The following is a 27,624-nucleotide window of genomic DNA, read 5'->3' as shown; positions in this document are numbered from 1 at the left end:
CTGTTAGAATTAATAAATGAGTTTGCTTATTAATAAAGAGTATCTCCTGTACCATATGAGTTAGCTTTTACTGAGAGCTTCCTTTGTGCCAAGCTCTGTGCTTAGCATACACATTTATCATCTTTAGTTCTCAAAAGTACTTTTGCTGATGCGGTAGATGAGGGAACTAAGAAGTTAAATCACTTGTCCCCATCAAGTGGCCTGGGGGAATGTGGAACAGAGCCAAGATACACATCTGGGTCTTTCTGATCCAAGAGTCACAACCTAACCACTCTGCAACATGCCTCTTACCAATACCTGTTGTGTGGGTTGTATCTGAAATCAGAGCAATGCCTAAAAGGCCAGGCCAAATACCAAAGCTGCTTGATCCAGAGAGCTGCTGTGAGGGCAGCAAGGGCATGGATCATTCATTCTGCAGGCAGGTGTGCAGTCCCCACCAACAGCACCATTCAGTGGTTTGCCAAAGTTGAAACAGTGTTCTGATGGGATAGATCATTCCAGAAAGGTTGCCCTTCTCCAGCAGAAGCCCAGTGAAAACAGGGGCTAAGGGCTGACAGCCACAGCTGTTATGGGGAGGTCACTGGGAGATGCTCAGAGGGTGGCCCCTAGGGTTGGGAGCCAAACCGGAGTCTAGACTCACAATTGGGAACCAGGTACTGAGGAAACCAGGAGCACTTGGACGTGACTCGGCCAAGACCTGTGTCCCTCCCCCAGGCAGCCTCACAGTCACATACAGCAACTGTGCATGCCTAATTTTGAAGTTATTAAATGAGTACTTGCTTAAGAAAGAAAATCTGGTAAAAGCAAGGAAGTGGAGAAGAGAAAATAAATCCTCGCAGCTCAGGACTCTGGGCCATGTTCACCCCATGAGCCCATGGTCTGGGAAATCTGTGTCAGGGGTACATGTTCCAGATGGAATCCACCTGGGAGTCCACTGCTGTGATGACCCCTTGGGGCCACACTGGGTCCTGCTGCCTGTGGGACCCTGGGGACCCCAACAGCAGCAGGGGCAGGCACGGGCTCCCAGCACACACACTCAGCTCTTGCTCAGACCCTTGGCTGCTGTGTCATTTTGGCAAATGACATTTTTTCTGTGCTCCAGTTTCCTCCTCTGGACGAGGAGCATCATACATTTGCCTGACAAGTCTAAGCATTTCACAGTGCCCAGTCTCACTGCAGCTGGATTTCTACTGGGCACAAGCCGGGCACCAGGGTTCCCCTCTCTTCTCATCTTCACCCCACAGAGTCCTTCATCAGAAAGCGCTCCACTGACAGATGACTCAGAGCCACAATCTACAGGGCTGCAGAGACAGTATCCCTCCGTATGGGAAGCCCCAGCTCAGACAGGACCCGTGGCACCCGGCAACCCCCGGGGGTCACCCTCTGGAGCCAGGTTCCCGCTCTGCCTTCCCACGGGTTTTTCTGTGGCTCACTTTCTGCGCGAGCCCTCATGGGCTAATCCGTGGTGCCAGGAAAGGTTTTGATGAGGTCATGCGATTGCTCACCAGGAAATTGCATCTGTCATTCTTGGTTCTCTGAGTCTTGCTTACCGCTCACAGGTTTCCAAAGACCAAGAAGGATGACATCACCCACAGGCCCTGAGCTGTCCTGGTGGATGCTGGTGTGACTCCAGGTCACAGGACAGGGGCTGGTTCCCCCACCCAGACCCACCTCAACACACAGGCTGCTTCAGGACTGTGCAGATGTCTTTGTCTATCCTGAGATATGGTCAGGTTTTACGTTCCACTGGCACTTGAAAGGCAGGTGTATTCTCTGTAGGGTGGCCAGCAGCTCTCAGTTCACACTGCCTTGCTTCTGAGCTGCTTGTCTGCACCTCATCCCAGGTCCGTTCTCAGCCCACTCCTGATCCCCCAAATGCCACCACCTCTTTTATCTCCTGCCCTAAGGCCTGGGCTCTGCTGGCTGTGCCCGCTAGCTGCAGACCTGCCCCTGAGGATAATTCCACTCTCCCTCCTTCACTGCAACTCAGAGGCTTTCCAGATGCTCTGAGCTGCCTCCTAGGAAATCTCCTTTCCACCTCACACTTGGGCTTTTGCTTACCAGCCATTGACTAAGAAGGTCTTTCTGGAATTTTCTCCCTGGGGTGGCCTTTTTCACTGCCTCAAGGCTGAGCAGGGCAGAGGGTGGGCCACAAGCAGCAGACCAGATCCAAAAATGCAGGCTCCACCCAGATTTGGTCACGAGGTCGAGCCCACAGTCCTGGGCTCATTGTCCATCCTGGGGTCTCCCTGGAAGCAGTGGGGCAGCCATGTGGTCATCCAGCCTGCTCTGAACTTCCTGCCCTACGGCCGAGGTGCCTTGGGCCAAAAGACAGCTGTGAGGCTGGCTTGGAGAGTGATGTGTGGGGAGGAGCAGTGGTAATGGCAGAAGTGAACTTGCAGGGGTGGCGAGGAGGCCTGGCCAAAGGAGCACGCAGGGTGCGGGGCAGGGGCGGGGAACAGCTTTGTGAGCACAGGGCTGGGGTTCCCAGTTGGTGGGGTGGGTGGGGGGTTGCTGCGCATTTCTGGCAAGGGAAATGCATGAGGGGCAAGGGGTGTGCCGTGCGTCGGTGCCCTGGTGGGGCTTCCACGTGGAGGAGAGCCGAGGTTGAGGCCTCGGAGGTGGGGATGGGGGCTTATAGACCTAGGAGTTCAGATTTACTTCTGTAGGAACAAGGAGCAGAGGAGCGTTGACTTAAGATTTATAATGCAACCAGTCACTTAATCTTCCTGGCCTCAGTTTCCTCGTCTGGAAAATGGTGCCTCACCACCATCAGACTGAGAACCACCAAGCACAACTGGGAAACACTCTGCAAAGAGGCAGAAGCACAAGGCAGAAGGCTGTCCCCGCCCCCACGCCACAGCCCAGCCCAGCGTGGGGTGCAGAACATAACAGCATGCAACACAGTATACGCTTAGCATCAGGTTGGTCCCTCCCCTAGTAAGCAACAGGAACTAGGGGTGGGCATGCTCTGGTGGGACCACCTGTATCGTCCTCAAGGCCCACTTCTACTCCCCTCACATCTACTGCTCTCCTGGTCTTCTGGGAAGCAAGGCTGCTCTGGGAAATGGGGCGCGGAGTCCTGTGTGAGGACCGGCGAAACTGTATGGACAACCCTCCCCCCTCCCCCACATTTCTACACTAGCCTCCTCTTATTCCTCCAACACTCCAGGCAAAATCCTGCCTCAGGACCTTTGCACCTGCTCTTTTTCCCCACCAGCTGGCCATCCACCCATGGTTTGCCCTCTCGTTGCCTCCAGGTTTTTACTCAAGTGTCACTGCAGCAAGAGGCCTTTCTTCATCCCCCTATTTATACGTCATTTCTTTTCATGTTTTTCTCCTAATCACTTACCAGCATCTAAGCGTACTCAGTATATTGTTCACTTATTTTGTGATATAAACACCACGGAGGCAGGGACTCTTGTCTGTTTTGGTATCTGCTGTAACTCGGTGACCAGGAGAGGGTAGTGGGCAGTCCTAAGTACTGACTGACTGAAGAAACGAATCTCTCCTATTTGGGGTATCCAAATGAACTGCAGTATGAAGTCATGAAATCCACACGAGGGCTACACTTTCATTTTCTTTTATTTGTGGCACTAAAAGACCAACAGTGGAGACAGTATGGTGTAAGAGCGATTGGCCAGATGCCCAGGCCGCCCGGGGAAGGTGAGCGGTGTTCGTCAGACAGCGCAGAGCAGTTTCCATCCTATGTGACGCCCGGATCTGTAATCGCTGTGAAACGTTCAAATGATCTCGTCATATTTGTTGCTTCATTAAGACAAATTTTATTTCAGGAATTCCTCTTGATTTCTATTAATCTCTTAACGAGCTTTTCCTACAGCTGTAGTTGACCTCTATGATAAATACCAGAGACTGGGTCCCGTGCACTATGGAAAGGCTGCCATGTGATGGGGAGCCACTTACCTGCTGGGCAGAGCATGGAGATCAAACCCACATTGTGAAACTTCAGCACAATTCTGATCTGATCCGGACACCCAGCATCCACGGTCCTGCCCCACGAAGGGTTTCTAAGGCTCCCAGGGCAGCCTCCGGGCTCTGTGCTCAGCCCTCCATGGCAGAGGCCTGCTCAACATCACAGCCCGCTGGGGGACAGCAGTCCAGGTGGGCACTGCCGTCCACTCCAAAGTCCTTCTGATCTCAGCCACTGACACCTCAGGAGAACTCAGACCTGCCCTGTCCATACATCACATTTGACTGTTACTCTGGCTGATTGTGGTTGATCTTTAATAGCTTAAGTTGGTCAGTTCATGGTCTGCAACCCTCCATGAGGTTTACACTCCAAATTTTGAGCATTCAATACTTTCAATACTCAGTGAAGTCACCTCTGAAAAAGCCTCCCAACCCCTTTTTCTTACATTCATGACATTCAGATTGTTTCAAATGATTTATATATTTTCCCTAGGATTCAAAAAGATTTTCAACAACTAAATGGTTTTAACCATCTACATGTGTAAAAGTCTCAAAGGTCCAAAATCAGTCTAAGGCATGATTCTTTCCACTTTGTCCATCAATATAATTAAGTGTGTTGGTCTCCAGCGTTTACAGTTCCATTATCCTGCCAACAAGAACAGTTTATTGGCAACTTTAAATATTCAGAGGCAAACACATTTCCTTGGCACAGAGCAGCATCCCCGTCCCTTTGAACCATGACGTGGACTGAAAGTCAACGAGGCGAGTTTTGGCCTGGAGACAGGGAGGCTGCCAAATCCCGACGCCCCTGCTGCACAGCTCTCGTGAGCGGTGAGCATCCTGCGGGGGGCTTTCAGCCATGATTGCATCTTGTCGCTGATTCACACGAGCAAGGGCACCTGCAGTGAAGAAAGAACCACGATTACTCAGGGCATGTGGATGAGCTCAGGGTGCAGGTATCCAGGGGCTGAGGACCTTGCAGTATTCCTCTCCCAACACATTGAGTTTTTAAAAAAAATTTTACTGAAATTCAGTTATTTATAATGTTGTATTAGTTTCAGGTGTACAGCAAAGTTATTCAGTTATACATATGTGTATAAAGATAAATATTCTTACTTTACAGTTTCTTCCATTATAGGTTATTACAAGATATTGAGTATAGTTCCCTGTGCTGTACAGTAGGTCCTTGTTCTTTATCTATTTTATATATAGGAGTGTGTATCTGCTAATCCCAAACTCCTAATTTACCCCCTGCCCCTTGGTAACCATAAGTATGTTTTCTATGTCAGTGAGTCTATTTCTGTTTTGTAAATAAGTTCCTTGGTATCCGTTTTTTTTAGATTCCAAATATAAGCAATATCATATGATATTTGTCTTTCTCTCCCTGGCTTGCTTCACTTAGTATGATAATCTCTAGGTCCATCCATGTTGCTTCAAATGGCATTATTTCATTCTTTTTTATGGCTAAGTAGTATTCCATTGTATATATGTGCTACATCTTCTTTACCCATTCATCTGTTACAGACATTTAGGTTGCTTCCCTGTCTTGGCTATTGTAAATAAAGCTGCTATGAACATTGGGGTGCATGTATCTTTTCAAATTATGTTTTTCTCCAGATATATGCCTAGGAGTGAGATAGCTGGATCATATGGTAGCTCTATTTTTAGTTTTTTAAGGAACCTACAAACTGTTCTCCATAGTGGCTGTACCAATTTACATTCCCACCAACACTGCTGGAGGGTTCCCTTTTCTCCACACTGTCTGCAGAATTTATTGATTGTAGAGTCTTTGATGATGGCCATTCTGACTGGTGTGAGGTCATTGTAGTTTTGATCTGCATTTCTCTAATAGTTATTGATGTTGAGCATCTTTCCATGTGCCTTGGGTATGGAAACACAAAAGACCCTGAATAGCCAAAGCAATCTTGAGAAAGAAAAATGGAGCTGGAGGAATCAGGCTCCCTGACTTTAGACTATAATACAAAGCTACAGTAATCAAAACTACATGGTACTGGTACAAAAATGGAAATATAGATCAATGGGACGAATATAGAACCCACAAATAAACCTACACATCTATGGCCAATTAATCTATGACAAAGGAGACAAAAATACAATGGAGAAAAGACAGTCTCTTCAACAAATGATGCTGGGAAAACTGGACAGCTATATGTAAAGGAATGAAATTAGAACACTCCCTAATACTATACAGAAAAATAAACTCAAAATGGATTAAAGACCTATGTAAGACTGGATACTATAAAACTCTTAGAGGAAGACCTGGGCAGAACACTCTTTGACATAAATTGCACCAAGATCTTTTTGGATCCATTTCCTAGAGTAATGGAAATAAAAGGAAAAATAAACAAATGGGACTTAATTAAACTTAAAAGCTTTCACACAGCAAACCATAAACAAAACAAAAAGACAACATAGAGAATGAGAGAAAATATTTGCAAATGATGTTACTGACAAGGAATTAATCTCTAAAATATATAAACAGCTTATAATGGCCAACAGATGGTACTTTTACATTGTACCTATCGTACTTTTAGTCCCAAGGAGAAAACTTTCAGAAACACAAACATGCCTGAGTACTTTCAATGACCTGCTACTGCATTTGGGAAAGACCATCTGGAACTGTTGGAGCGTCCAAGATGTGTCTGCAGGTCCCTGTGCTTCTCCCAGAGCTGTCAGCTGCCCCTGCCCCTGCCCTCTCTGAGCTGCCTCCCAGACCAGAAGAGGGACCTCAACAGACAGTCTCTAAGTCTGTTGGGGTCCCTCTTCTGGGCTCTCTGCATATGGGGTTTCTCTATTGGGGATGTCCCTTTCCTGCTGGAAAACGAGGACTCCTTCTTCAAGAAAAAACATTCAGACCACCTGTTGGGAAAAGGTGTTCCTGCTCCCAGTCCTGGGCAGGCAGATCCAATCGCCCTTCTGCTGTGGGTTTACCCAGCCTGCTGTAGTCTCCAGCAGTCTGTCTCACTGATGGAGTGGGGCCTCTGGGGCAGGAATCTCCACCCCATCCCTGGGCGCAGGACTTGCTGGGTGCCCAGCAAGTGCAGGAGGCTCCAATGAGTGACTGCAAATCCACACGTTTCCAGCCCCCCTGATGTGCAAGTTCACCCTGCCACGCTGAGTCCAGCCCTGCACCCGCCTGGGATGCCCAACTGCAGAAAACATGACTGCAGAATATTGAAGGAAACATTTCCATGCCTCTGAAGGCCAAGGGGAACAGCATTTTTAAGAAAAGATTCTCATGAAATGGGGTGAAAGGAGCACTGGACTTCTCACCATGGTTCCACTGAGTTCAGCACATTCTAAATGGAAAAGCGCTGGGAGTTGGGCACCTGTTCCCACTTTTCAGTGTGTTACCAGAGTGAACATCCAAAGACCCAAGCGGGTTTCTTATAACGCTCATGACTACCACCACCTGGAATATTTCCTGTGTGCTTACTGTGTCAGGCATCATTTCAAACCCTGCATGAGTCTGATCTCATTAAAACTTCAGCGCAGCCCAATCACTGAAGCAGTGTTGCCCTTGTTACCACGGTGGGTACTGCCTCCAACATATAGATGGGATAACTGGTGTGCAGAGGGGGTGTCTTGGCCCAGACCAAATACTAGTAAGTAGCAATCCCCAGCAGGCTCATCTAAGCAGAGAACATGGCCCCAGGCCACGACCACGACCACACAGCTGAACCTGCTTGGTTCTTAGGTTTCCTACCCTGGCCCTACCTCCCAGCCCCATCAGTGTCCCCTTGGATGCAGGGGTGTCCACACCAGCTGAGAAATGAAATGGGATGAGATGTGGAGTTTGGGGGTGTGGAGGGAGGGGACTGGACCCGCTGATTTGAATGGAGCTCATGGGACACACATTGTGGATGTCAAGGAGGGCGATGAAGATTCGAGTTTGACACACAGGGCAGCTTGGGATGGAGGCGGGATTGGGGACCAGTGGTCTGGATGGTGAAGGGTCTGCCTGGGGGAGTGAGTAGATTTGGAAGAGAAGAGGTTGTAGGGCTGACTCCAGGGGCAAGTGTAGCCTTGGGCAAAGGAAGAGGCACCCAAAGGAGGCTCAGAACATGGCCAGCAGTGCAGGGGAAATGGACAGTGTGCTTGCTGAGAGGCAGGGAGAGTGCATTGACAAGGATGTGCACGGCGACAGCACACAGTAGGACAGGATCCAGGGGCCCCCAAGGGTGAAACACAGATAAGCTTATTTTCAAAGAGTATGTTAGTTATGTTTTCAATGGGTTTTTCTTCAAACTCTAGACACCTTTAGAGGTGAGACACCTCTAACTTTAAAACAAAGATTTTAATTGTCAATTTGGAAAACCACAAGTTCGCTACAGAATGTCCAAGAAATAGAGAAAACAGTATGGGTTGGGCGAAGAAAAACAGATTGAGCCTGTACCTGGAAAATGCAGCCAGCATCCTGTTAACAGTGCATTTATCCCATTTCCTGACCTTTGAAAACCCAGAGAAAAAAGGGCACTATTCTTGTGTCCAAGGGCGCTAGCAGCATTGTGACCCTGACGAGGGCAGTTCTGGGAGTGTCGGGGAGGAGGCGGGTGGGGAGTGGAGGGTGGGGAAATGCAGCAGCACAGGTGGGTGGGCAGAACATCTAGAAGCTACTATGTAGGGGAGCAAAGAGCTAGGCAAGGGTGGGGTCGGGTCCATGGGAGGGGAGATTTTTAAAACGTATCTTTACTGTTCTTGTTTTAACAAATTAATTGATACATGATAAACTACATGCATTTATTCTGACATATATATGTATACCCATCACCACAGTCATGATAATGAACTTTTTTTTATCACTCCCAAGAGTTTCCTCAACCCTTTATTTTTTGTTGTTGTTTTGTTTTGAATCTCTTTTATTTTTTTAATTTTAAATTGATGTACAGTTGATTTAAATATTATATTAGTTTCAGGTGTACAGCATAGTGATTCAGTGTTTTTATAGATTATACTCCATTTAAAGTTATTGTAAAATATTGGCTATATTCCCTGTGCTGTACAATAGATCCTTACAGTTTATTTCATACACAGTTGTTTGTATCTCTTAATCCCATAGCACTATCTTACCCCCTCCCCTGCCCTCTCCCCACTGGTAACTACTAGTTGGCTCTCTATGTCTGTGAGGTTGTTTCTGTTTTGTTATATGCATTTGTTTGTTTTAGTTTCTAGATTCCACATACGAGTGATAACAGAGTATTTCTCTTCCTCTGCTGACTTATTTCACTAGGCACAATACCCTCTAAGTCCATCCACAATGTTGCGAATAACACAGTTTCACTCTTTTTTTATGCTCAGTGGTATTCTATAGTGTGTATATAATATATATAATAGCTACACACACACACACACACACACACACACACACACACACACACACACACGTAAGTCAAAAATTATCCGCACTCTGGTAATACTGAAACTTCTGTTGGCTGCTCTGTCTTATCAGTGCTTTCTGTTCAAGGCTACTGTCTCCCCAGTCACTGCTGTGCAGGTGTGAATGTGTTACATCAGGTCATTTGTAATGGCAGTGCGAGCAAAAATGGATGCCCCTCTTGTGATCTTCACAAAAGAAGAGCAACGTGCAGTGATTTGTTTTTTGTGGTCTAAGGGTGTGCATGTCCGCACACTTCTGCCCACACTGTCAACACTCTGCAAAACTTCGTTTTCAGGTGTTAAAGCATCCTCCCTATAGTCCTGATCTTGCTCCATCAGACTTTCACCTGTTTGGTCCCCTGAAAGCAGCCCTACAAGGATGAAGATTCACTTCTGATGAAGTGAAGACAGCAGTGCATTCGTGGCTCGCAGCTCAGCCTAAAACATTTTCTAATGAGGGAATACAAAAGCTTGTTGACAGATGGAGAAGGTGTATTGAAAAGCAAGGCAATTATGTTGAAAAAATGACATATTTGTCTTTTCTAAAAGTTAATTAAAATAAATTCTACAGCCAGAGTGTGGATAATTTTCGACTCACCCTCATGTGTGTGTGGGGGTGTGTGTGTACACACCACATCTGCTTTGTCCATCATGTGTTGGTGGACACTTAGGTCCATATCTTGGCTATTGTAAATAATGCTGCTATGAACATTAGGGTGCATGTATCTTTTCAAATTAGTGTTTTCATCTTTTTCAGATATACGCCCAAGAGTGGAATTGCTGGATCATATGGTAGCGCCATTTTTAGTTTTAAAGGACTCTTTGTACTGTTTCCCATAGTGGCTGCACCAATGTACATTCCCACCAACAGTGTACAAGTCCTCTACCCCCTTTTAAGCCCTCCCCTCCCCCATCCTCATACAACCACCTATAGATTAGTTTGTGTTTTCTAGAATTTTATATAAATGGAACAATCTATTATGTACTTTATTTTTGGTCTGGCTTCTTTCACTCAGCATAATTACTTTGCAATTCATCTATGTTGTTGCAGGTATATTCCTTTTATTGCTCGGTAGTAATTCATTGTATGGATATATTGACTTTGCATCTGGACTGGGCGAGTCTTGGGGGGGTGCCCCCTCCTTCCTGGTAAATGGGGGTGATGGGCTGTGCATTACAGACCCACCCAGTGAGGCTCGAGATACATCTCATGGCGTTGTCACCAGCACCACCAGAACCTCACAGAGTGTCCTGGTGCTGCGATGAGATGATCACTAAGCAGAGGTTTGGGGGTAGGGCAGGAGACATTGCACACACCTCAGTCACCTAAAGCCTGGCCCCACCAGGAGAAGCCACTTGCAGAAGGTGGTTCTAAGTTGTTAAGGTAAACCTCCCTGGACACAAAGGTGTAGGTGGGCGTGTGGTCCAGCGAGGCAAGTGAGTTAAGGGAGGAGGGGCTGGACATCACCTGCTCTCCCAGCAGTGAGCCTGCATCACACCAGCCTGGCAACCTGAGTGTTGCTGGTGCAGAAGCCCTGGGCTGGGGAGAATTTGAATCACTGGCTGGTTAAAGACCTAGAAGGTGTTCTTATCACCACTAATAGCAACATGAAGGCTGCAACCAGATTTTAAAAGTTCTCAGTCAACTAAGAAAATATCTAGGAAGGAAAAGGAGAACTCCTAAACTTTGTTGTCAAAAGGAAATTGCAGAAGGACAGAGTTAAAAAGCTCTGGCTTGGACAAATCAATAAAGACAGCTTGGTGATGGAACTGGCCACAAGGTAGCGTAAACCACACTGACGGCCATTAGTGTCAACCCAAGCTTAAGCCACACTAGTAAGTGACCGCTGCTTAGGTTTGCGCAGGGGAGTATTCTGCTGCCCAGCTCCTGCTCACATGATTAGTGGACCCGCCCCAGAATGGGTGTGACCAAACCCAGGTAAGCAAGGAGGACAGAGGGCACCCCCCAGGGAGAAGGGCGTGCTGCAGGGTGCAGCTTGGAAGAAAACACTGGAAGGTTTCCCGGCATCCTAACGGTTTCAAACTTCCTGAAAGATTCTTATTTTGGTTGGACAAGAAGAAGAATCAAAGAAGGGACAAAGCTTGCAGTTTGAAGCCAAGCCCCAAAGCTGTAAAAATACCCAAGTTTCATCTTGCTTCCACGCCTGCCAAGGAAAATGATGTTTATATGGAAAAACGTAAAATGAACAGTGGCGATAGAAGGCGGGTGTCCAGGAGGAGGAGAGAAATTGTCAGGGAGCAGGAGAATTCTGTTTCAGGTCCCTCCTTCCCACCCAGACAGATCAGTTCCTGGGGCACTAACAGACTCCCAGTGGAGCCAGCCACACAGCTGTCACCCAGCTTTGCAGACTGGGAGCAGGACCACTGGCAGAAGACTGGAGGTGCCCGGAACTCATCTGACTTTCTAGAGAAGAAGGTGGTTTCTTCCAGCGTGAAGTGGATTCTTGGCAAGTTTATCACGATTATGAAACAGATGAGTTCTGAGCACGGGGACCCTGAGTTGCACTTGGCCACTGGTCTGGAGAGCCAGGCAATATAGTTGCAAAAAAGGGGTGCCCTCTCTCCTTTCCCCCAAAGATGGTTACTGAGCACCCGCTCTGTGTAAGGTGCTGGGACCTGCTGGAGCTCACGGTGTGGTGGGAGGATGCTCTGATGGGGACCCTTGGCCTGCCGGGGACTGCGGGAGAGACTTTCTGGGGGCTTGAAGTTAATCCAGGACCATGCAGGACAACTGGGAATTAGCTGTTAAAACTAGGAGGTGAAACTTTTTCCTTCTAGGAATAGGGAACCACATCCACGAGGGCCCTGCGGGGTCACTGCAGTGGTGCGAGGCATCCCTTGGTTCCACTTGCAGGAGAAACAGGTCACCTGGAAGGTCTGTATAGGCAGGATGGCCACAGGACCGCAAAGACAGATCTAACCTGTCTGTGCTTCTGAACTCTCCCAGCTTAACCGGAACACATCAAAGGTCTGCACTGTGCACTGCGGAGCCCAGTGTGGGATGCAGTTGCTGCTGCTGACAGTTCTCACGAGCTAATCCCCGGTCACAGAGCTCAGGTTTCTCACGCCCACAAGTGAAGACACTCAGGCTTAGGAGCACAGACGTTGGCTGCTGTTGCTGCCTTTCTGTCCTGGTTCAGGGCCTCCTGGGCATTGATGGTGATGGTGTCACATGTCTAATCACGTCTCACGGGGTCTCCTGCCAAGGCCAAGCACCAAGACGCGCATGTGGTCTGAATCAGTTAATTCCTGCGGTGGGAAAATGCACACCTGGGAGGGCCCAGCCGCAGTGGGACCGCGTGGGGCTTAATGAGGCCTTTCCTGGAGGCGGCCGCCCGGGCCAAGCTGGTCCGAGTCTGGCTCCACAGCGGCACTGACCTAGTTAAGGCCGGGGACTAGGCCCTCAGGACATCTGTGCCCCACTTTCCCATCTGTGGAATGGAAGCTGCAGCCTTTCGGTCCAGCAAGGCGATGGAGGAGATGCTCGCTCTCTGCCCTCCTTGGAGGAAAGCTAGGACACACAAGGGAAAGGTCTCGGGGCTTTTACCAGGTCTTTAACTTTGTGAGATATCCCTAAGGCCAAGGGCAAACCCCACACCCCCTCTTTCTTTCCCCTGGGGGCACAGACAATGCTTCACTCATCTCTCCATCTCGGGCAGCTACTATGGTCCCTGGGCCCCAGTGGGTTCTCAGGAAATGCTTGCGGAATGAATGGCTGGATGTGTGAATATTTTACATATAAACACAGATTAAGGGGGCACTTGGTGTCCATTCCAGGCTCACTGAAGTCATGCATTTAAAACAGACCCACAAAGGCTGTCCGATGCACACAGTTTCACCATGAACATGAATGCAGGACGGAGTGGAAGGTAGAAGCGGATCCTGGGGCCCATCTGAGCCCTGCACCCAGGAAGGGAGGGTGGTGTCCACTGCGGAAGGAGCAGCAGACAGGGCAGAGCTGAGGATGCTGTCATCTGGGGCAGGAGGGAAAATGCAGACTGGGCAGTGGCTCTGACAACCTCACACACAGAGGCGGGGGCATTCAGCTCACACCGTGGAGGGAGGCAGACAGACTTCCAGTCGCCTTGAAAAACGGGCAACTCACTTTTAAGGTGATGATTTCTCCTACATCAAATCTACCTTTTTATCTTTTATCATAAGCACCATTGTCACCAATGCAAAATGTGTGTTCAGGGAAGGGTGAGTAACTGTGCCTGCTTTAGCAGTGAGAGTCCCACACCCCTGCGAGTCCTCCTGGGACGGCCAGACGTCCTGCTTCTCCTGGAGGAGGATGCCTGGAGGACTCACACACCACAGCCCCTCACACCACCCAGGAGAGCCGGGAACACTCCTCATTCCAGGATGCTCTCCTGGTTACCCGTGTCCTGAAGCATCACTGCATGCCAAGGACGAAGGACCATCTTCTCGTACTGAGACGCCATGGTCAGTGCAGCCCACGTTGCGTGGATCCCGGGGTCCTGCACTTAGAGCATTTTCCTTGAAGTTATGCAACTTTAAAAGCCCAAAAGGTGAAATGAAGTTAAAAAGGCAAAGCTCAAATGACTTGAGGTGTAAATGCCATAACAAACCCCAAAGTGCATCTGATGCGAAGCCACAGAGATTTCCATGGCCGATGCCCTGGAGAAGTGCTGTCTACTCAGAAGACACAGTTGGCCCCGGTTGCCTTAATTGCATGTGTGTCCCCTGGTGTCACAGGTCTGTTGCTCCACACCAATAGTGGAGGGGGACAAGGCACTCAAAAACAAGGTCAAGTGTGCACCTCCAGGAGGACAATCACTGGTTCCAGGTGAGGCTGGCCTGTCCCAGCCGCATCTGGGTGTCCCTGACGGATGCTGAACCGAGGCTGCTGGGTGGATGGACTGTCCAGGTCCTGGCCTCCTAAGTTACATGTCCTTCAGCAGGTTTTACTTGATTCTAAGATGCAGCGTGCAAACCGGGGGCAGGGGCAGGGAGGGGGTCCAGGTCGCTGCATAGAGCAGTGACACAGCCCTGTCACTCGGCCCTGAGGCCTTCAGGTAAGACGTGCGGTATTGCGCAGACAAAGGGACAGGGTTTCCCATGTCACCCTCACCCTGCTCACTCAGACTCACTATCTTACTCTCTCCAGGATGGATAAGGCAGGCCTCAACACTTAGACTAATCCAAGAAATAATCGAAACGTGGGCTTCTGACCACCGTGAGAGCAGTTGCCACAAAGCTGAGATGGTGATGAGTAATGGCCTGGCTTCGGCCCCCCTGGACCTTTCCTGCAGGGCTGCCTGGGCCACGCTGCCCACTGTGCAGACACACACCTGTTCACATCCCCATCCGCTGGCCAGCAGGCTCTGCCTGGTGCCAGCCCTTTCTGTGCTGTCCTTGTGTTTCTGCCCACTTTCTTTCTCACTGCTCTTTCGGACAGTTCCCAAGCTTTTATTTATTTATTTATTTTCTTCTTTTCTGGAAGGCGTGGGCACACGCTCTAAGAGAGAGAAAACCTGAGGTTCAAGGTTGCAATGGGGGCCCCTTCCCTGCTGTGAGACCCTAAGCGAGCTTTTCTCTCTGGGCCGCGGCTTTACAGGACTCCTGCAAGGAGGAGGGAGTAACAGCTATTTGAGAAGATCCAAAACCAATCAATGAGATGATGTATACAAGAAATGAGTATCAGAGCCCTCACATATTGCATTCAGCGTTATTCAAACGATATCAAAAGCTCAAACGACACAGATAATTATTTCAAACCTGAATGTAAAGTGATTTGGTAAACACTTGAAAATTGCAGGTTAATAGGCTCAAACCCCTGAAAAATCTGACTCAGGATGCAGATGTCCTATAGATTTCACTTTGAAAACAGTGTTTTAGAAACTCAAAATCATCCCTGGGGACCAGCCAGACCATCAAGGTTGATAACCAGTTGTGTTGCTTTGGATTCTCTGAGAACGACCAGCACTACCTTTCTTCTTCTTGTTTTTAATTGAACTATAGTTGATTTAAATATTGTGTTAGTTTCAGGTGTGCAGCAAAGTGATTCAGATTCTTTTTCAGATTCTTTTCCATTATAGGTTATTAGAAGATATTAAACATAGTTCCCTGTGCTATACAGCAGATCCTTGTTTATCTATTTTATATATAATAGTGCGTATATGTTACTCCCAAACTCCCCCTCGCCCACATTCCCTTTTGTAACCATAAGTTTTTCTACGTCTGTGAGTCTGCTTCTGCTTCATAGATAAGTTCATTTGTACCCTTTTTTAAGAGTCCACATATAAAGCAATATCATATGATATTTGTCTTTCTGTGTCTGACTTACTTCACTCAGTATGACAATCTTTAGGTCCATCCATGTCACTACAAATGGCATTATTTCATTCTTTTTCATGGCTGAGTAATATTCCCTTGTATATATGCACCACATCTTCTTTATCCAGTCCTCTGTCGATGGACACTTAGGTTGCTCCCATGTCTTAGCTATTGTCATAGTGCTGCTATGAACACTGGGGCACACGTATCTTTCTGAATTAGAGTTTTTTCGTCTTTTCCAGATATATGCCCAGGAGTGGGATTGCTGGGTCACATGGTAGTTCTATTTTTAGTTTTTTAAGGAGCCTCCATACTGTTCTCCACAGTGGCTGCACCAATTTACGTCCCCACCAACCATGTAGGAGGGTTCCTCTTCTCCACCCTCTCTCCAGAATTTGTTATTTGTAGACTTTGGGATGTTGGACATTCTGACAGATGAACCAGCACTTAGTTTCAACTTGATGTTGTGACTTGCTTGAGGAGAGAGGTTGTCTCAGGGCTACATTCCAGAGCTGTCTCCATCAGAATCCACATGGTCTAATTGTTAGGACCCTTATTTAGCCATTCACCCCAATTTCTTGACTTTTCCCTCATTCTATATAATAAAAGTACTAAGTTCATCAATACATAAATCCCATAGAAATGAAAAAACATAAAGAAAACACAAAAGCTCTCAGTAATTTTTAACTGTCTCCCCATCCAGGGGAGAGAGTGTGAAATTGCTACCATCTGGTGCTGGATGGTTGAGCACATTTTCTCTTTCCCCACATCCTGAGGCAGGGCTGTGCTTTCAGGGATGAAGTGCCCTCAGCATCCTCCTATGTGATATCCTGGGTTCCTGTCAGGGCCTCTTCATCACACAGGACACGCCATGCTCTGGGGCTGACCCGGGAGCTGTGACCACGGCCCCAGGGATGCTCCCAGTGTGTTCAGGCCGCTCCTGCCCAGGGTGACATTGCTGGGTGGCCCCAGCTTCAGAGAGGGCTGCCTTCAGGTCACGCTACCTGAGAGAGCCTCCCCGCCCTCCTCGCTGCCCTAAGCTCCTGGGTGGGAAACATTTTCAGCAGCGCCTGCTGCCCTCCGTGGAAGCAGCCCACCCATCTTGTGGGCTACCTGCTTTCCTACAGAGCAGCACAGGCATTCTGTGCCCAGACTGACCCCTGTCTGGGTCCAGCCTTATGTGACCAAGGCCAAGCTACTCAGGTTTGGGGAGCCTCATTCTCTTTCTGTGTAATCTTAGTACTGACCTCTTCAGGTCCATGTGAGGACTGAAGCTTATGATCTGGAAATAATCTCTCAGAAAATAATACCTGTCACCACCTCCCTATTATTAGCCTAACTCCCCCATCCACTAGACATGGTCAGGGAGAGAGGGTCAGTCCATCCACAGGATCATTTTGGAGTTAAAGCAGATCTCAAAACCTACCTCACCAAGGGCCCTTTCAATTTGGGAATTCTACTTTGGATGCTGCAAAGTCCACTGCTTTCAGGGACCAGGTGGGCGATAAATGCACACACCAGTATAAGCCCAGATAGAGCAGAAGCTGCAGAAAAACCAAAAACTTGTGCTCTGCCCAAGGGACTTCACACCATAATTTTCAAAATGTATGCTGGGAAAAAACAATTACCAAAAGAAAAAGGAAAGAAAGATGAATTAATTAACCAATTACGCTGTCGCCTGCACGACGGCGGAGGGTCTTGAGTGTGACGCGGCCCTTACAGTTTGCACCATAGATGGACCAGAGGCAGCACCGTAGGTGGTGGAAACAGGCCTGGGGGTGATGAATGTGCTGGAGCCCTCCCTGCAGCCCTGGAGCGCGTCCGGGGTTGACTTCCCACCGCCTGAGCGCGCATCCGCCCCAGGGCGTTTCTCGCCCCTCCTCTCGCCCACGGGAGCATGCACGCGCGGTCACGCATCCTTACCTTTCTCAACCTCGCAGCACCTGTGCCGGAGCGGATGGCATCCATCAAGGCCTGCCTGGCATCCGCCGGGTTGGTGAAGGGGCCCAAGCTGGACCTCGCCGCCGTCCGGGATGAGGTGGGAGCCTGGGCCACCGGAGGAGGAGGAGGAGGGGGCGGGGGCGGGGGCGGCAGGGCGGTTGGGGCCTGGACCGCGTGGTCTCCTAACCCCTGGGGTTCCGCTCCATGTGCAGACAGTGCGGCGTGGCGGAGGCTCTGGAGCTCCTCAGAGGCGGAGGATGTCACCTAGCAACGAGATGGTTAAATGACAGTGTCCCAAAAGGTCCTTTCCAAGAGGTGGCACAGGGTACCTGACCCTGCAACAAGCCCAGGGCGCATGTCTGCTCTCCATCCCTGGGCTGTCCCTCAGGCCAGTGACTGATGGCAGGGAGCAGGGCTGGGAGACCTGCCCTACTGAGACCCCCTGCTCTCCTGCCTCATGGTGGGGTTTCTAGACAGACCCTGAGACTGTACACACCAATAGCAAACGGATGGGGAGGATCGCTCCTTCAAAGAGGGAGGGGAAGGTGTCCGTCCTGCTTTTCCTGGATTCTGGCTGCAGAAGCTGGATGACCCTCTGTCCCCCCGGCTCAAGTGCAGTTGGTCCTGCAGCTGTACCAGACCAGCTGGAGCAGGCAGCAACTCCATCCCGGAGCTGAGAGGATACCACCTCCCGCTGCCGGGTGATCTAAGCCCTGAAGCCAGGGCTTCAGTGTCCCCGGAATTTGGGGAAGTGCACAGTGCTAGGTGTGCAGGGAGGACTTACACGTTCTGGAGAGGGAGGCAGAGTTTCTGTGCAGCGGCTGCCCCTCGGCACCTCCCCTGCGGTTAGGTTGGCCACTCCGATGATGACTTAGCATCGCTTAGAAAATCGGAGGGTCGCCCTGGCTTTTGCAACATCCCCTGGGTCACCGGGTGGGGGCGGGTGTGGAGGGCCCCCTCTCACCTTCCGCAGGCTGCAGGTGCCGCTGTGCCCACGGATGGCCGCCAGCAGGGCTGAGCGCTCGCTCTCCGCCTCCCTGTAGGACGGTTTCTTTGGCCCTCTCTCTGAGCCGGGTTCTGGAGTCTAGAATATTTATTAGCGATGTCACCACATGTCACTCACGAGATGCAGAAAGGCAGTGCAAGAGAAAACCCATCGTTATCAGCTCAGGCCTACAGGGTCAGCTTTATAGTCTCTGTCTGTTAGAAGGCGGAGTTACCAAGTTGAGATTCTGAATTGACCTTACACTATATACAAATCAAAGCATGGGATGATCACCCCTAAATGTTGTACCCCTCCTGTTATGGGTCATAGCTTTCTGGGGGAAGATATGTGCCTTTAAGTCCTGCAGACCTGGATGAGAGGCCTGGGTCCCCACCAGCTGGCAGGGTGACCCCCAGTTTCCTCAACAGCAAAATAGGGGACACAGTTCCTAATCATCGGTGTTGGTGTAGCTATTACATAACATTTGCAAGGTGATAAATGCCTGGATGGGAGCAGGTGTGGTGAAACTGTCCCGAAGGTTACCGGAGAATGACAGCCCACCACTGCTGAAAATGCAGGGTGACTGGGCGCAAGGGCCCAGCCTGACGCTCCCTCTCCCCCTCCAGGCTCAAGTGCTAGTTATGGCTGATCTGCCCCCCACCCTGCCCCCTCCCCGCTCCCACCTCTCCACTCCCCTGTGCCCAGGTGAGGACGATGTATTGGTGACATCTTTCCCCAGGGCAGTCAAGGGCCTTAAAGGCAGTGTGGACAAGCCCAAACCCATCAGTTTCGGTCTCCTTCGTGATTCTATTCAAACAACTCAGGCAGAGAGACAGAAATCCAGGTAACATTAAACCCATGCATTCACCCTCAACCCCAGCCTGGCCCTCCCTCCTCTGATGCCACCTAAGATCTGCATCTGGGTGTGGGGGAGGGCCCACCCCTGAGGCAGAAGCCTGCTGACGACTTCACCTTGCGAAGCCTGTCTTTCCCTCCTGCAGAGTGGATGGCCTCCATCAGGGCGCTGTGCAGGGATGTTTCTTTTGGGGCCGGCCTCTGGACCACAGGTCTGAATTTCTTCTTTGGCCCAAAGATGCTGGCTGGCAATGTACCATAGGCTTCATGTACATCTGTGCTTAACAGACCGGGCTTTTCCTCCTGTTCTGGGGGCGCCCGTCCAGTGTGGCTATTTGTATCAGATACTCTTGGAGAGTGAGGAGGCTCGCTGTGGATGGGGACCCACCTGCAGCCATTCACCAGGGTGCTGCCGGGAGTCTGATCATCTCCTGAGCGCGGGGCTGGGGGACTCGTGCTGGTCGGCTTGCACCTGGGGTCAGATGCTGAGCTGGTCCTGTGGTTCCTTGCGCTTTGCCTTCCACTGAGACCACAGCTCTGTCCCACAGAAGCCTGACCCCTCTGGGCAGCTGTGACTAGTGGGCCATGGGAACTTCTGTGGATGCCCGCAGGACAGTCTTGAGTAGACAGCTTCCCATAAGGGCTGCCGACTTTCCCTCCAGGATGGGCTCCTGCTGCCAATTCCTCTCCATTGTGATGCACGCACATCTCCCGGTTCGGGCTGGGGGTGGTACCGTCCTTCATCATGGGAGGTGGTCCAGCTGGCTCTGGCTCTCTGCCTTCACATGCCCTCTGGGCCTTCTCAGGCTTCCTCACCACATCGGTGTGGACTTTCGGAGTCCCTATCCGCTTGGCAATGGCAGAAGCCACGTACTGGCTGGATGTTCTTCTCTGAGGTTTGAGAAACGGGACGTCTGCGGTGTTAGCTGCTGGCACTTTCAGGGGACAAGTGGCTGCCGGGCGTGGCCAGTTTCTGCCATCCTCCAGGGGCCCCCCATCTTCTGGGTGGGTGGACTGGGGCCGGGGCAATGTCACTTTGGGGTCTGGGGCGGTGGGCTCGGCTCTGAGTCTGCTCTCTTGAGGTTGGGGATTCCCAGGCGTGGTGGGGATGTGGGTCCTCTTGGCCCCCTCTGTGGGCCAGCCAGAGTGTTTGTCTATAGAGTTGGACCTCCAGAATTCTTTGACTTTTCCAATGGGTGGGGTTTCTGCTTCCGGAGTGGGCACCGCCGGGATGATGGTCCTGCCGGCACTGGCCTGGAGGCTCACCAGGTTCCCCAGCTCGTCGATCGCGATGGCGCCCGTGGAGAGGGACGCTCCCCGGTCGTAACATTTCATCTCTGACTTTGGAGGGACGATCTTATACGTTGTGAGGCCAGATTTGAGCCTGTAACTCCCCCCTGGGTGCTGGCCTCGCTGATACCATGGAAGTGGTGTCGTGACATCGTTTGTATCGGCGCCTTCCTTTGCCTTCGGGGGCTGCGTGCTCACCCTCCCGGTGGCCAGGGTCCTCCCGCCTGGAGCAGAGCCGGGCGCCTTGCCTTCCTCCTTTGCCTTCAGGTCGTGTGCGTGAAGCGCTGAAGCAGAGGTGGTCTTGGGCTCCATTGTGCTGGGATTCACATCCTTCCAGTTGTTGGTCGGGGCCAATCCGACCTCTCTCCCGGGGTCCTGGGAAGGAGAGGGAGGGCCAGGCCCCACCGCCCTGCTCTGCCCGTGCTGCTGGCTGTGCTGTGCCTGGCACGGCGGCGGCTGGGCCTTCCTGCTGGCCGTGCTCCCTGTGTCGAAAGAGCCGGCATTGTTGTTCCTATTGGAAAACACCCCCGAGTCCCCAGGATCATCGAGAACCTCCCCTATGAACGTCACTGGAATTGCTTCAGAATCTCCATTGGGGATGACGGCGTCTCTCGGGCGGTGACCTGACATACTGTATACGGAGTTGGTGAGGGAGCTCGTGTCAGTTTCATAGCTTTCTTCCTCCATTTCTGCAAAGAAGCACAACACGGGTCACAGGTGGGCACTGCTCAGACGATTCCTAAGCCCCTTACTCAGTGAAATCGCACCCCGACTTTGATTTCCCTGAGGTTCCTTTGGTGTGAGTTATTTATAGTGTCATTTTATAAAGAAGATGTGGCACATATATACAATGGACTATTACTCAGCCATAAAAAGGAATGAAATTGAGTTATCTGTAGTGGGGTGAATGGACCTAGAGTCTGTCACACAGAGTGAAGTAAGCCAGAAAGAGAAAAACAAATACTGTATGCTAACTCATATATATGGAATCTAAAAAAATGGTACTGATGAATCCAGTGGCAGGGCAAGAATAAAGATGCAGATGTGGAGAACAGACTTGAGGACACGTGGTGGGGGGGCAAAGGGGAAGCTGGGACGAAGTGAGAGAGTAGCATTGACGTACATACACTACCAAATGTAAAAGAGATAGCTGGTGGGAAGCTGCTGCATAACACGGAGATCAACTCGATGATGGGTGATGACTTAGAGGGCTGAGATAGCGAGGGTGGGAAGGAGTTGCAGGAGGGAGGGGATACGGGGATATATGTGTAGATGCAGCTGATTCACTTTGTTGCACAGCAAAAACTGGCACAACAGTGTAAAGCAATTATATTCCAATAAAGGACTTAAAAAAAAAGTGTCATTTTGGGTTGTCACCTACAGGTGCCTGGAGCCAGTCTCGGCTTGTATGACTCAACAGAGGACCTGTCTGCAGCTCTGTGACATCTCCAGGTCAGGTATCGAGGTACAACATTTTGCCAGTATCTTCACATACAAACTGACCTCCTCTAAGTCCAAGCTGCAGTAAACACAGCCCCAGGGCAGGACAGGAAGGTGGATTCGGGATTTTTACTTTCATCTGGCTCTTGTTCACCAGGGGCACCACAAAAATCTACGGGACAACTTGTCCTCACTTTGCGTCTTAAGAGGCAGATGATGAAGCCTCGAGCTCATCAGAATTAGCCCCAAAGGATGCAGTGGGCCCTGCGGGCAGAGCCTGAGGACATAGTAAGGCTGATTAAGGTCTCTCAGCTCTGTCAGCCCATCTAAGGACTGAACACTGAAAAGCGAGTCAGACGAAACTCTGGGTCAGCTCTGGAGTCTGTCTCCTTGCTTGCTTTGTTTAAAGGCATGGCAGATATCTACTTTCTAGTTGATTTTCACCGTGTGCCTTCGTCTGAAAGGTTTCCAGTTATGAGCTGATTTGCACGTGCTTTGGCCTCACACTGGAGTTCCCCGGTATACGCACAGAACCGCAGTGCCGTGAGATATCCCCCTGCAACAGGGGTCCCTGTTGAGATGCTGTGTTCTGTGTTTTCCTTTGAAAGTCAGGCCACGTGTTAGCAAGTCACAGGGTGGGAGGTTTAATAAAGAGGCCTTTGGCCCGTGTGGCACCCAGTGTTTCCCTGACTCATTTGAGGACAGGAGAACTTTTTTTTTTTCTGTTCATGTGTGTAGAAGAGTTTTTAATGTGCAAAATCAGTATTACTCAGAACAGGTTTAAGCAGCTGCTCAGATATTTCTTGGGGACTGTTCAGCTGCCCAGATGCAGGAGTCCCTCCAGGGAGCTGTGCCTGGACCCCAGGGAGCTCAGCCCCCAGTCCAGACCTTCCGTACATGGAGCTGTGTTCCCTCTGCAGACATCTTCCCACGTGGTTGCACAAAGTGCCCTCGGAAAAGATAACCCTCAGAGCACCGGCCACATGGGGTAAGGCTAAGCAGGAGGGGGTGGTGCTTACCTTCCAGCTCTTCGTCCAGCTCTGCAAGGGTTCTCTGGAACTGGCCAGTCGTGAACAGGTCTTCATCCTCATGTGAGGTTGGAGCAGCTTCTCCGTTTCTAGGAAAGACCAAGGAGAAAGGGAGAGCGTTCGCTTATGTCATTATTTATGTAATTCACTCTTTTCTGGAAATATCTGAAGAAGGTACAACTCACTGTCAAAGTCATGCCCTTCCAAATACACTGGACCAGTGCTATCCTTTGGACCTACTGAGACACAGATGGGGTGTGTGTGTGTGTGTGTGGTGCACAGTGATCACCACCACTACATCCAACCTCAGGACAGCAGTGACAATGGTGACAGCCTCCCCAGGCCTTCCCCCTCCCCAGGGCCCCCTGGGCCATGACTGGACAGGGGGGAAGTGTCCACAGCGGGGGCCATGCAGCGCCCTCTGCACCCCGTGTAGCCTTCCCACGTGGGGCCCTACTTGGGGCTTTTTTGCCCAGATCATCCTATAATAAACCTCACAATCAGATATACAGCAGGTAAGGTCCTTATTGCTGCTTCACAGGGAGGCAACCGCGTGCTGAGAAGCTAAGGATGGAGCTGCCCAACCTCGCAGGGGCTCCAGAACCCAGGAGGGCAGGCTGCTGCATGGCTCTGCCACCTAGGCATCCAGGGAGGTACCCCCACCCCAACCCCCACCAGGAGAGCCGGACCTTCCTGATCTGCACCCCTGGACAGCAGCATGCACAAGACAGCGCCTGCCAAAGCAATTTGAAATCAGCCTTTGCAAAGGCGCTCGTCTCTGTTTGCTCACTGTGCCAAGAACAGAGACACGTATGGGGCGATTGTCCCTCTTCAGTGAAAGCTGAAGGTCCTTTCCGCTGATCATTAAAATCGAGGACCCATTTCCATCGTTACTAATCAGGCCGAGATAATGGTGCATGAAACATGCTTTGTACCATCCTCACTTACGTAGCAAAGTTTGTGTTCTGGTAAATGAGTCCTTCTTACTTGGTGCCTGTGTCCCTTTGGGAGCCAGGAAGTGGCTTCCAGACCCGTCTCAGCTAATGTGCTCTGACACGGCAGACAAAGAGCTCTGGTGGAGATGAGTGTGGGTGTGGACCAATTAACAACCGGCGCGGAGGCACCAGGCTGCCTTTCCTGTTGTTGCTTTTGCCTTAGGATTTAATTGAATGCATTTACTAAACTTGTGTTTTTCTCTTTCATGGAATGTGATGGTTTAAATAAATTTAATTTAAATATTCAATAAATTATATGGCAAAGAAAAACTTGAAAAGGGCTCTATAAAATAGTATTTGAAATGGAAAACAGAGCACTTTTCAAATGCTGGCTCCTAATTTAAGGTGTTTAAAGTCCAGCCAACCAAAATTATATCTATACTTTTCCTTCAAAGTATTTGCCTTTCCTTCAAAGTATGCAAAAATCACATTGTCCTGTGGGAGCAGAATGAGATTAATAAGAACTAAAAACTATAGCACCAAGAACTATACTCAGTATTTTGTAGTAACCTAAAAGGGAAAAGAATCTGAAAAATTATATATATATATATATATATATATATATATATTCACTTAGTTGTACACCTGAAACTAACACAACATGGTAAATCAACTATACTTCAATTAAAAGATAAAATAAAATAAAATAAAATAAAATAATGCACCCTTTGAAGAAAAAGAATTAAAAAACTAATTTAAATGTTCTATAGATGATATTATTTCACAAAGGTTAAACTAGAGAAAGAACATCATTCCAAATGGATGAAAACGCAGTGAATCTGAGACTCTCACACTTGTTGCTCCTGGTTTTAACTGGAAAGCAATGTGAATGTGTACATAAGGAAGCAAAAGCACAGCTTTAACTTTGTAGGAACTTTGGTGCGTCAGCTTCTCTTTTGATAATTTGTCTTAAGAAAATAATCCTATGGAAGGAAAAATATAAACACCTCCATGTTCACTGTATGCATAGGGAGATCTCTACAGCTTCCAGCAGCAGGGAGACCCCTCTGTCACTGCATCACTATGACAACCGTCATGCGTAGGTGGAAACACAGATCACAGCTTAAGCCGGCATGTCATGTGAAGAAATAAAGACATACAACTCCATACAAGATGGTCAAGATGATCTAAAAGTAACCTGTGTCTATGGACAAGGGTGAGGCAGAAATATACCACTGCCACCGAGTGAGATTTGTTGAAATGGATGCATGACAGCAAGGTTCTGTTTTTTTTTTTTAATAAATCTATCTATCTATCTATCTATCTATCTATCTATCTATCTATTTATTTATTTTATTGGCTGTGTTGGGTCTTTGTTGCTGTGAGCGGGCTTTCTTTAGTTGTGGTGAGTGGGGGCTGCTCTTTGTTGTGGTGCGTAGGCTCCTCATTGCCGTGGCTTCTATTGTTGCAGAGCAAGGGCTCTAGGTGTGTGGACTTCAGTAGTTGCAACACATGGGCTCAATAGTTGTGGCTCATGGGCTCTAAAGCGCAGGCTCAATAGTTGTGGCGCACGGGCTTAGTTGCTCTGTGGCATGTGGGATCTTCCTGGAGCAGGGATTGAACCCGTGTCCCCTCCATTGGCAGGCGGATTCTCAACCACTGTGCCACCTAGGAAGCCCAGTTCTGGTTTTTTGTTTTTTTTTTTTTGAAGTATGCTCATTTTGGTGCAAAGCAGCTTGATGATAAGGCATTTTTTTAATGGACAGCATTTAAAATGATCCTTTGGTTGTCTCATGAGCACTAATTCTTTTATGAAAAGCAATGTATATGTTTGTTATACCATGCCCAATACACATTGTAAGTTGTGTTTATAATTTTATTTTGTTACTGAGAGCCTAGCAACCCCAGTGATGATCCTAAACCAGTGTGTGGCCATCCTAAATCCTAAAGGAGGCACTGCAGCAAGTCCTGGGCCAGCCCTTCACCATGCTCCTCCCACCCAGGCTCCGCCCTGAGCCGCTGGGTCTAACCATCACTGGCCAAGCCCCAGGGCTCAGGGCTTCTGACCTGTTCTCCACCTGTCCACCTCACCTCCCATTTGGGCCCTCTTGTGGGGTCCCTACATGGAGTCTTCTGCCCTCCACCGGGCTCAGCCTTCCTGCCTGCCCCTTTGCTCCATCTGCCTCTTGTACATGTCACAGGTTTGGTCCAGATGCTCAGCTCCACATTCTGCTGACACACCCCACCGACCTCTGGCCTGACCTTGCTCCTGACACCCCAGTGTGTGCCTGGTTCCCCGGGGCCTCGCTTGTCCAGGAGGAGAGAGTGGACACATGCCAGAAGCTACCAGCCTTGGGAGTACCGGAGGGAGGGAGCCCAGGTTCTTGACTGGTGCTTCTCCCAAGGCTGCATCTCTGGGGAGGGGCAAGGCCAGGCCTGTGCACTACTTGGCCTCTGCAGCCAGTGCCTCTCCTGATGCAGGGCAGGGCCCACCATGCTCTGGCTTCTGGGCTTAAGAGTGAGTGGGTTATCTGGCAAAAGCCCAAACCAGTGGAGATGGATCTATTTTGCCTTCTGACGTACAACTTCAGGAGGGGGAGATTTAAGCAGAATGCATTTTTCCTTCCTCACCCACCCTATCCATGTCTCCTCAAAGGATTGCTAATGGGTTACAGCTATTCCTCTCTCCCTGAACAACCAGTTGGAAGCACTTGGTCCCTGGGCTTGGAGGGCAGATTCTGTGGCTCAGCAGAAGAGACCCGGTGTGTGCCCCTGAAGAATCACAGTTGGCTAGAAGCACCCCCGCCTCTTTTTAGCTCAAAGTCAACTGCACAGATGTTTCTCTCCTGGGCATCATTCCTCACGCCCAACACACACCCCAGTCTAAGATAGGTTTCTTATTGACAGTTTGTTTTGGCTTTAGACCAAGGAAATGAAGTGCAAAAAAGCAGCACAGACATTCTGATACCAGCTGCACGTGCTGGATAAACATCACCAGGAGCCTCTCCTCCCACAGAGGGTGACTCTGCTGAGAACACAGCCACAGACCAGCCACTGCCGCCTGACTTATGGGGGACACAGGCCAGCATTGGCAGCTTCAAGTAGGAGTCTTCCCAGGAAGTGGAACAGCCTGGGGAGGTGATGGGGAAGGGCTGGGGGCTGCAGGGCCAGTGCCCTTGGTGCCCTTGGGCTGGCGATAGCCTCACCCACTCTCGTGGGAAAACTAACAGCAGTCATGAAAAATCAGTACCCCGGCAAATAGGGGCTTTTTCATGTTTTAAAAAAATTTTATATGAGAAAGAAAAAAGAGTATGAGCTGATTCTGCCCCATTCCAGTACATCAAGTCACTTCTCTTTTTGATGTGGCTATTATCCAGTCACAGAAAAAGAGAAAAGTCTGAGAGGAAAGATGTGTCCTTTTCAGGTAGCAATTCAATTGCTGACCAAACCAACCCATGCGATTTCAAAACAGTTACTTGATAAACTAAAGGCAAGAAGCCTGGGA

General features: G+C 49.7%; 1 protein-coding gene across 3 annotated transcripts in view; it reads right to left on the bottom strand.

The window, feature by feature from the left end:
* Window positions 1-3,574: 3,574 nt before the first annotated feature.
* COBL (cordon-bleu WH2 repeat protein) overlaps window positions 3,575-27,624 on the bottom strand; it is a 280,931-nt gene continuing 256,881 nt past the window's right edge. For all 3 annotated transcript variants that reach the window (XM_057733147.1, XM_057733148.1, XM_057733149.1), the window contains 5 exons: window positions 23,176-23,273; window positions 19,544-21,405; window positions 18,551-18,670; window positions 17,569-17,850; window positions 3,575-4,829 (listed from right to left, as the gene is read on the bottom strand). In XM_057733147.1, coding sequence (XP_057589130.1) covers window positions 4,812-4,829; window positions 17,569-17,850; window positions 18,551-18,670; window positions 19,544-21,405; window positions 23,176-23,273 — 2,380 coding nt within the window. In that variant the 3' untranslated portion in view covers window positions 3,575-4,811. The remainder of the gene's footprint in view (window positions 4,830-17,568; window positions 17,851-18,550; window positions 18,671-19,543; window positions 21,406-23,175; window positions 23,274-27,624) is intronic.

The sequence above is a fragment of the Hippopotamus amphibius genome, chromosome 4 (assembly GCF_030028045.1).
Source record: "Hippopotamus amphibius kiboko isolate mHipAmp2 chromosome 4, mHipAmp2.hap2, whole genome shotgun sequence".
Classification (NCBI taxonomy): Eukaryota; Metazoa; Chordata; class Mammalia; order Artiodactyla; family Hippopotamidae; genus Hippopotamus; species Hippopotamus amphibius.
This window is presented reverse-complemented; position numbering and strand designations above follow the sequence as displayed.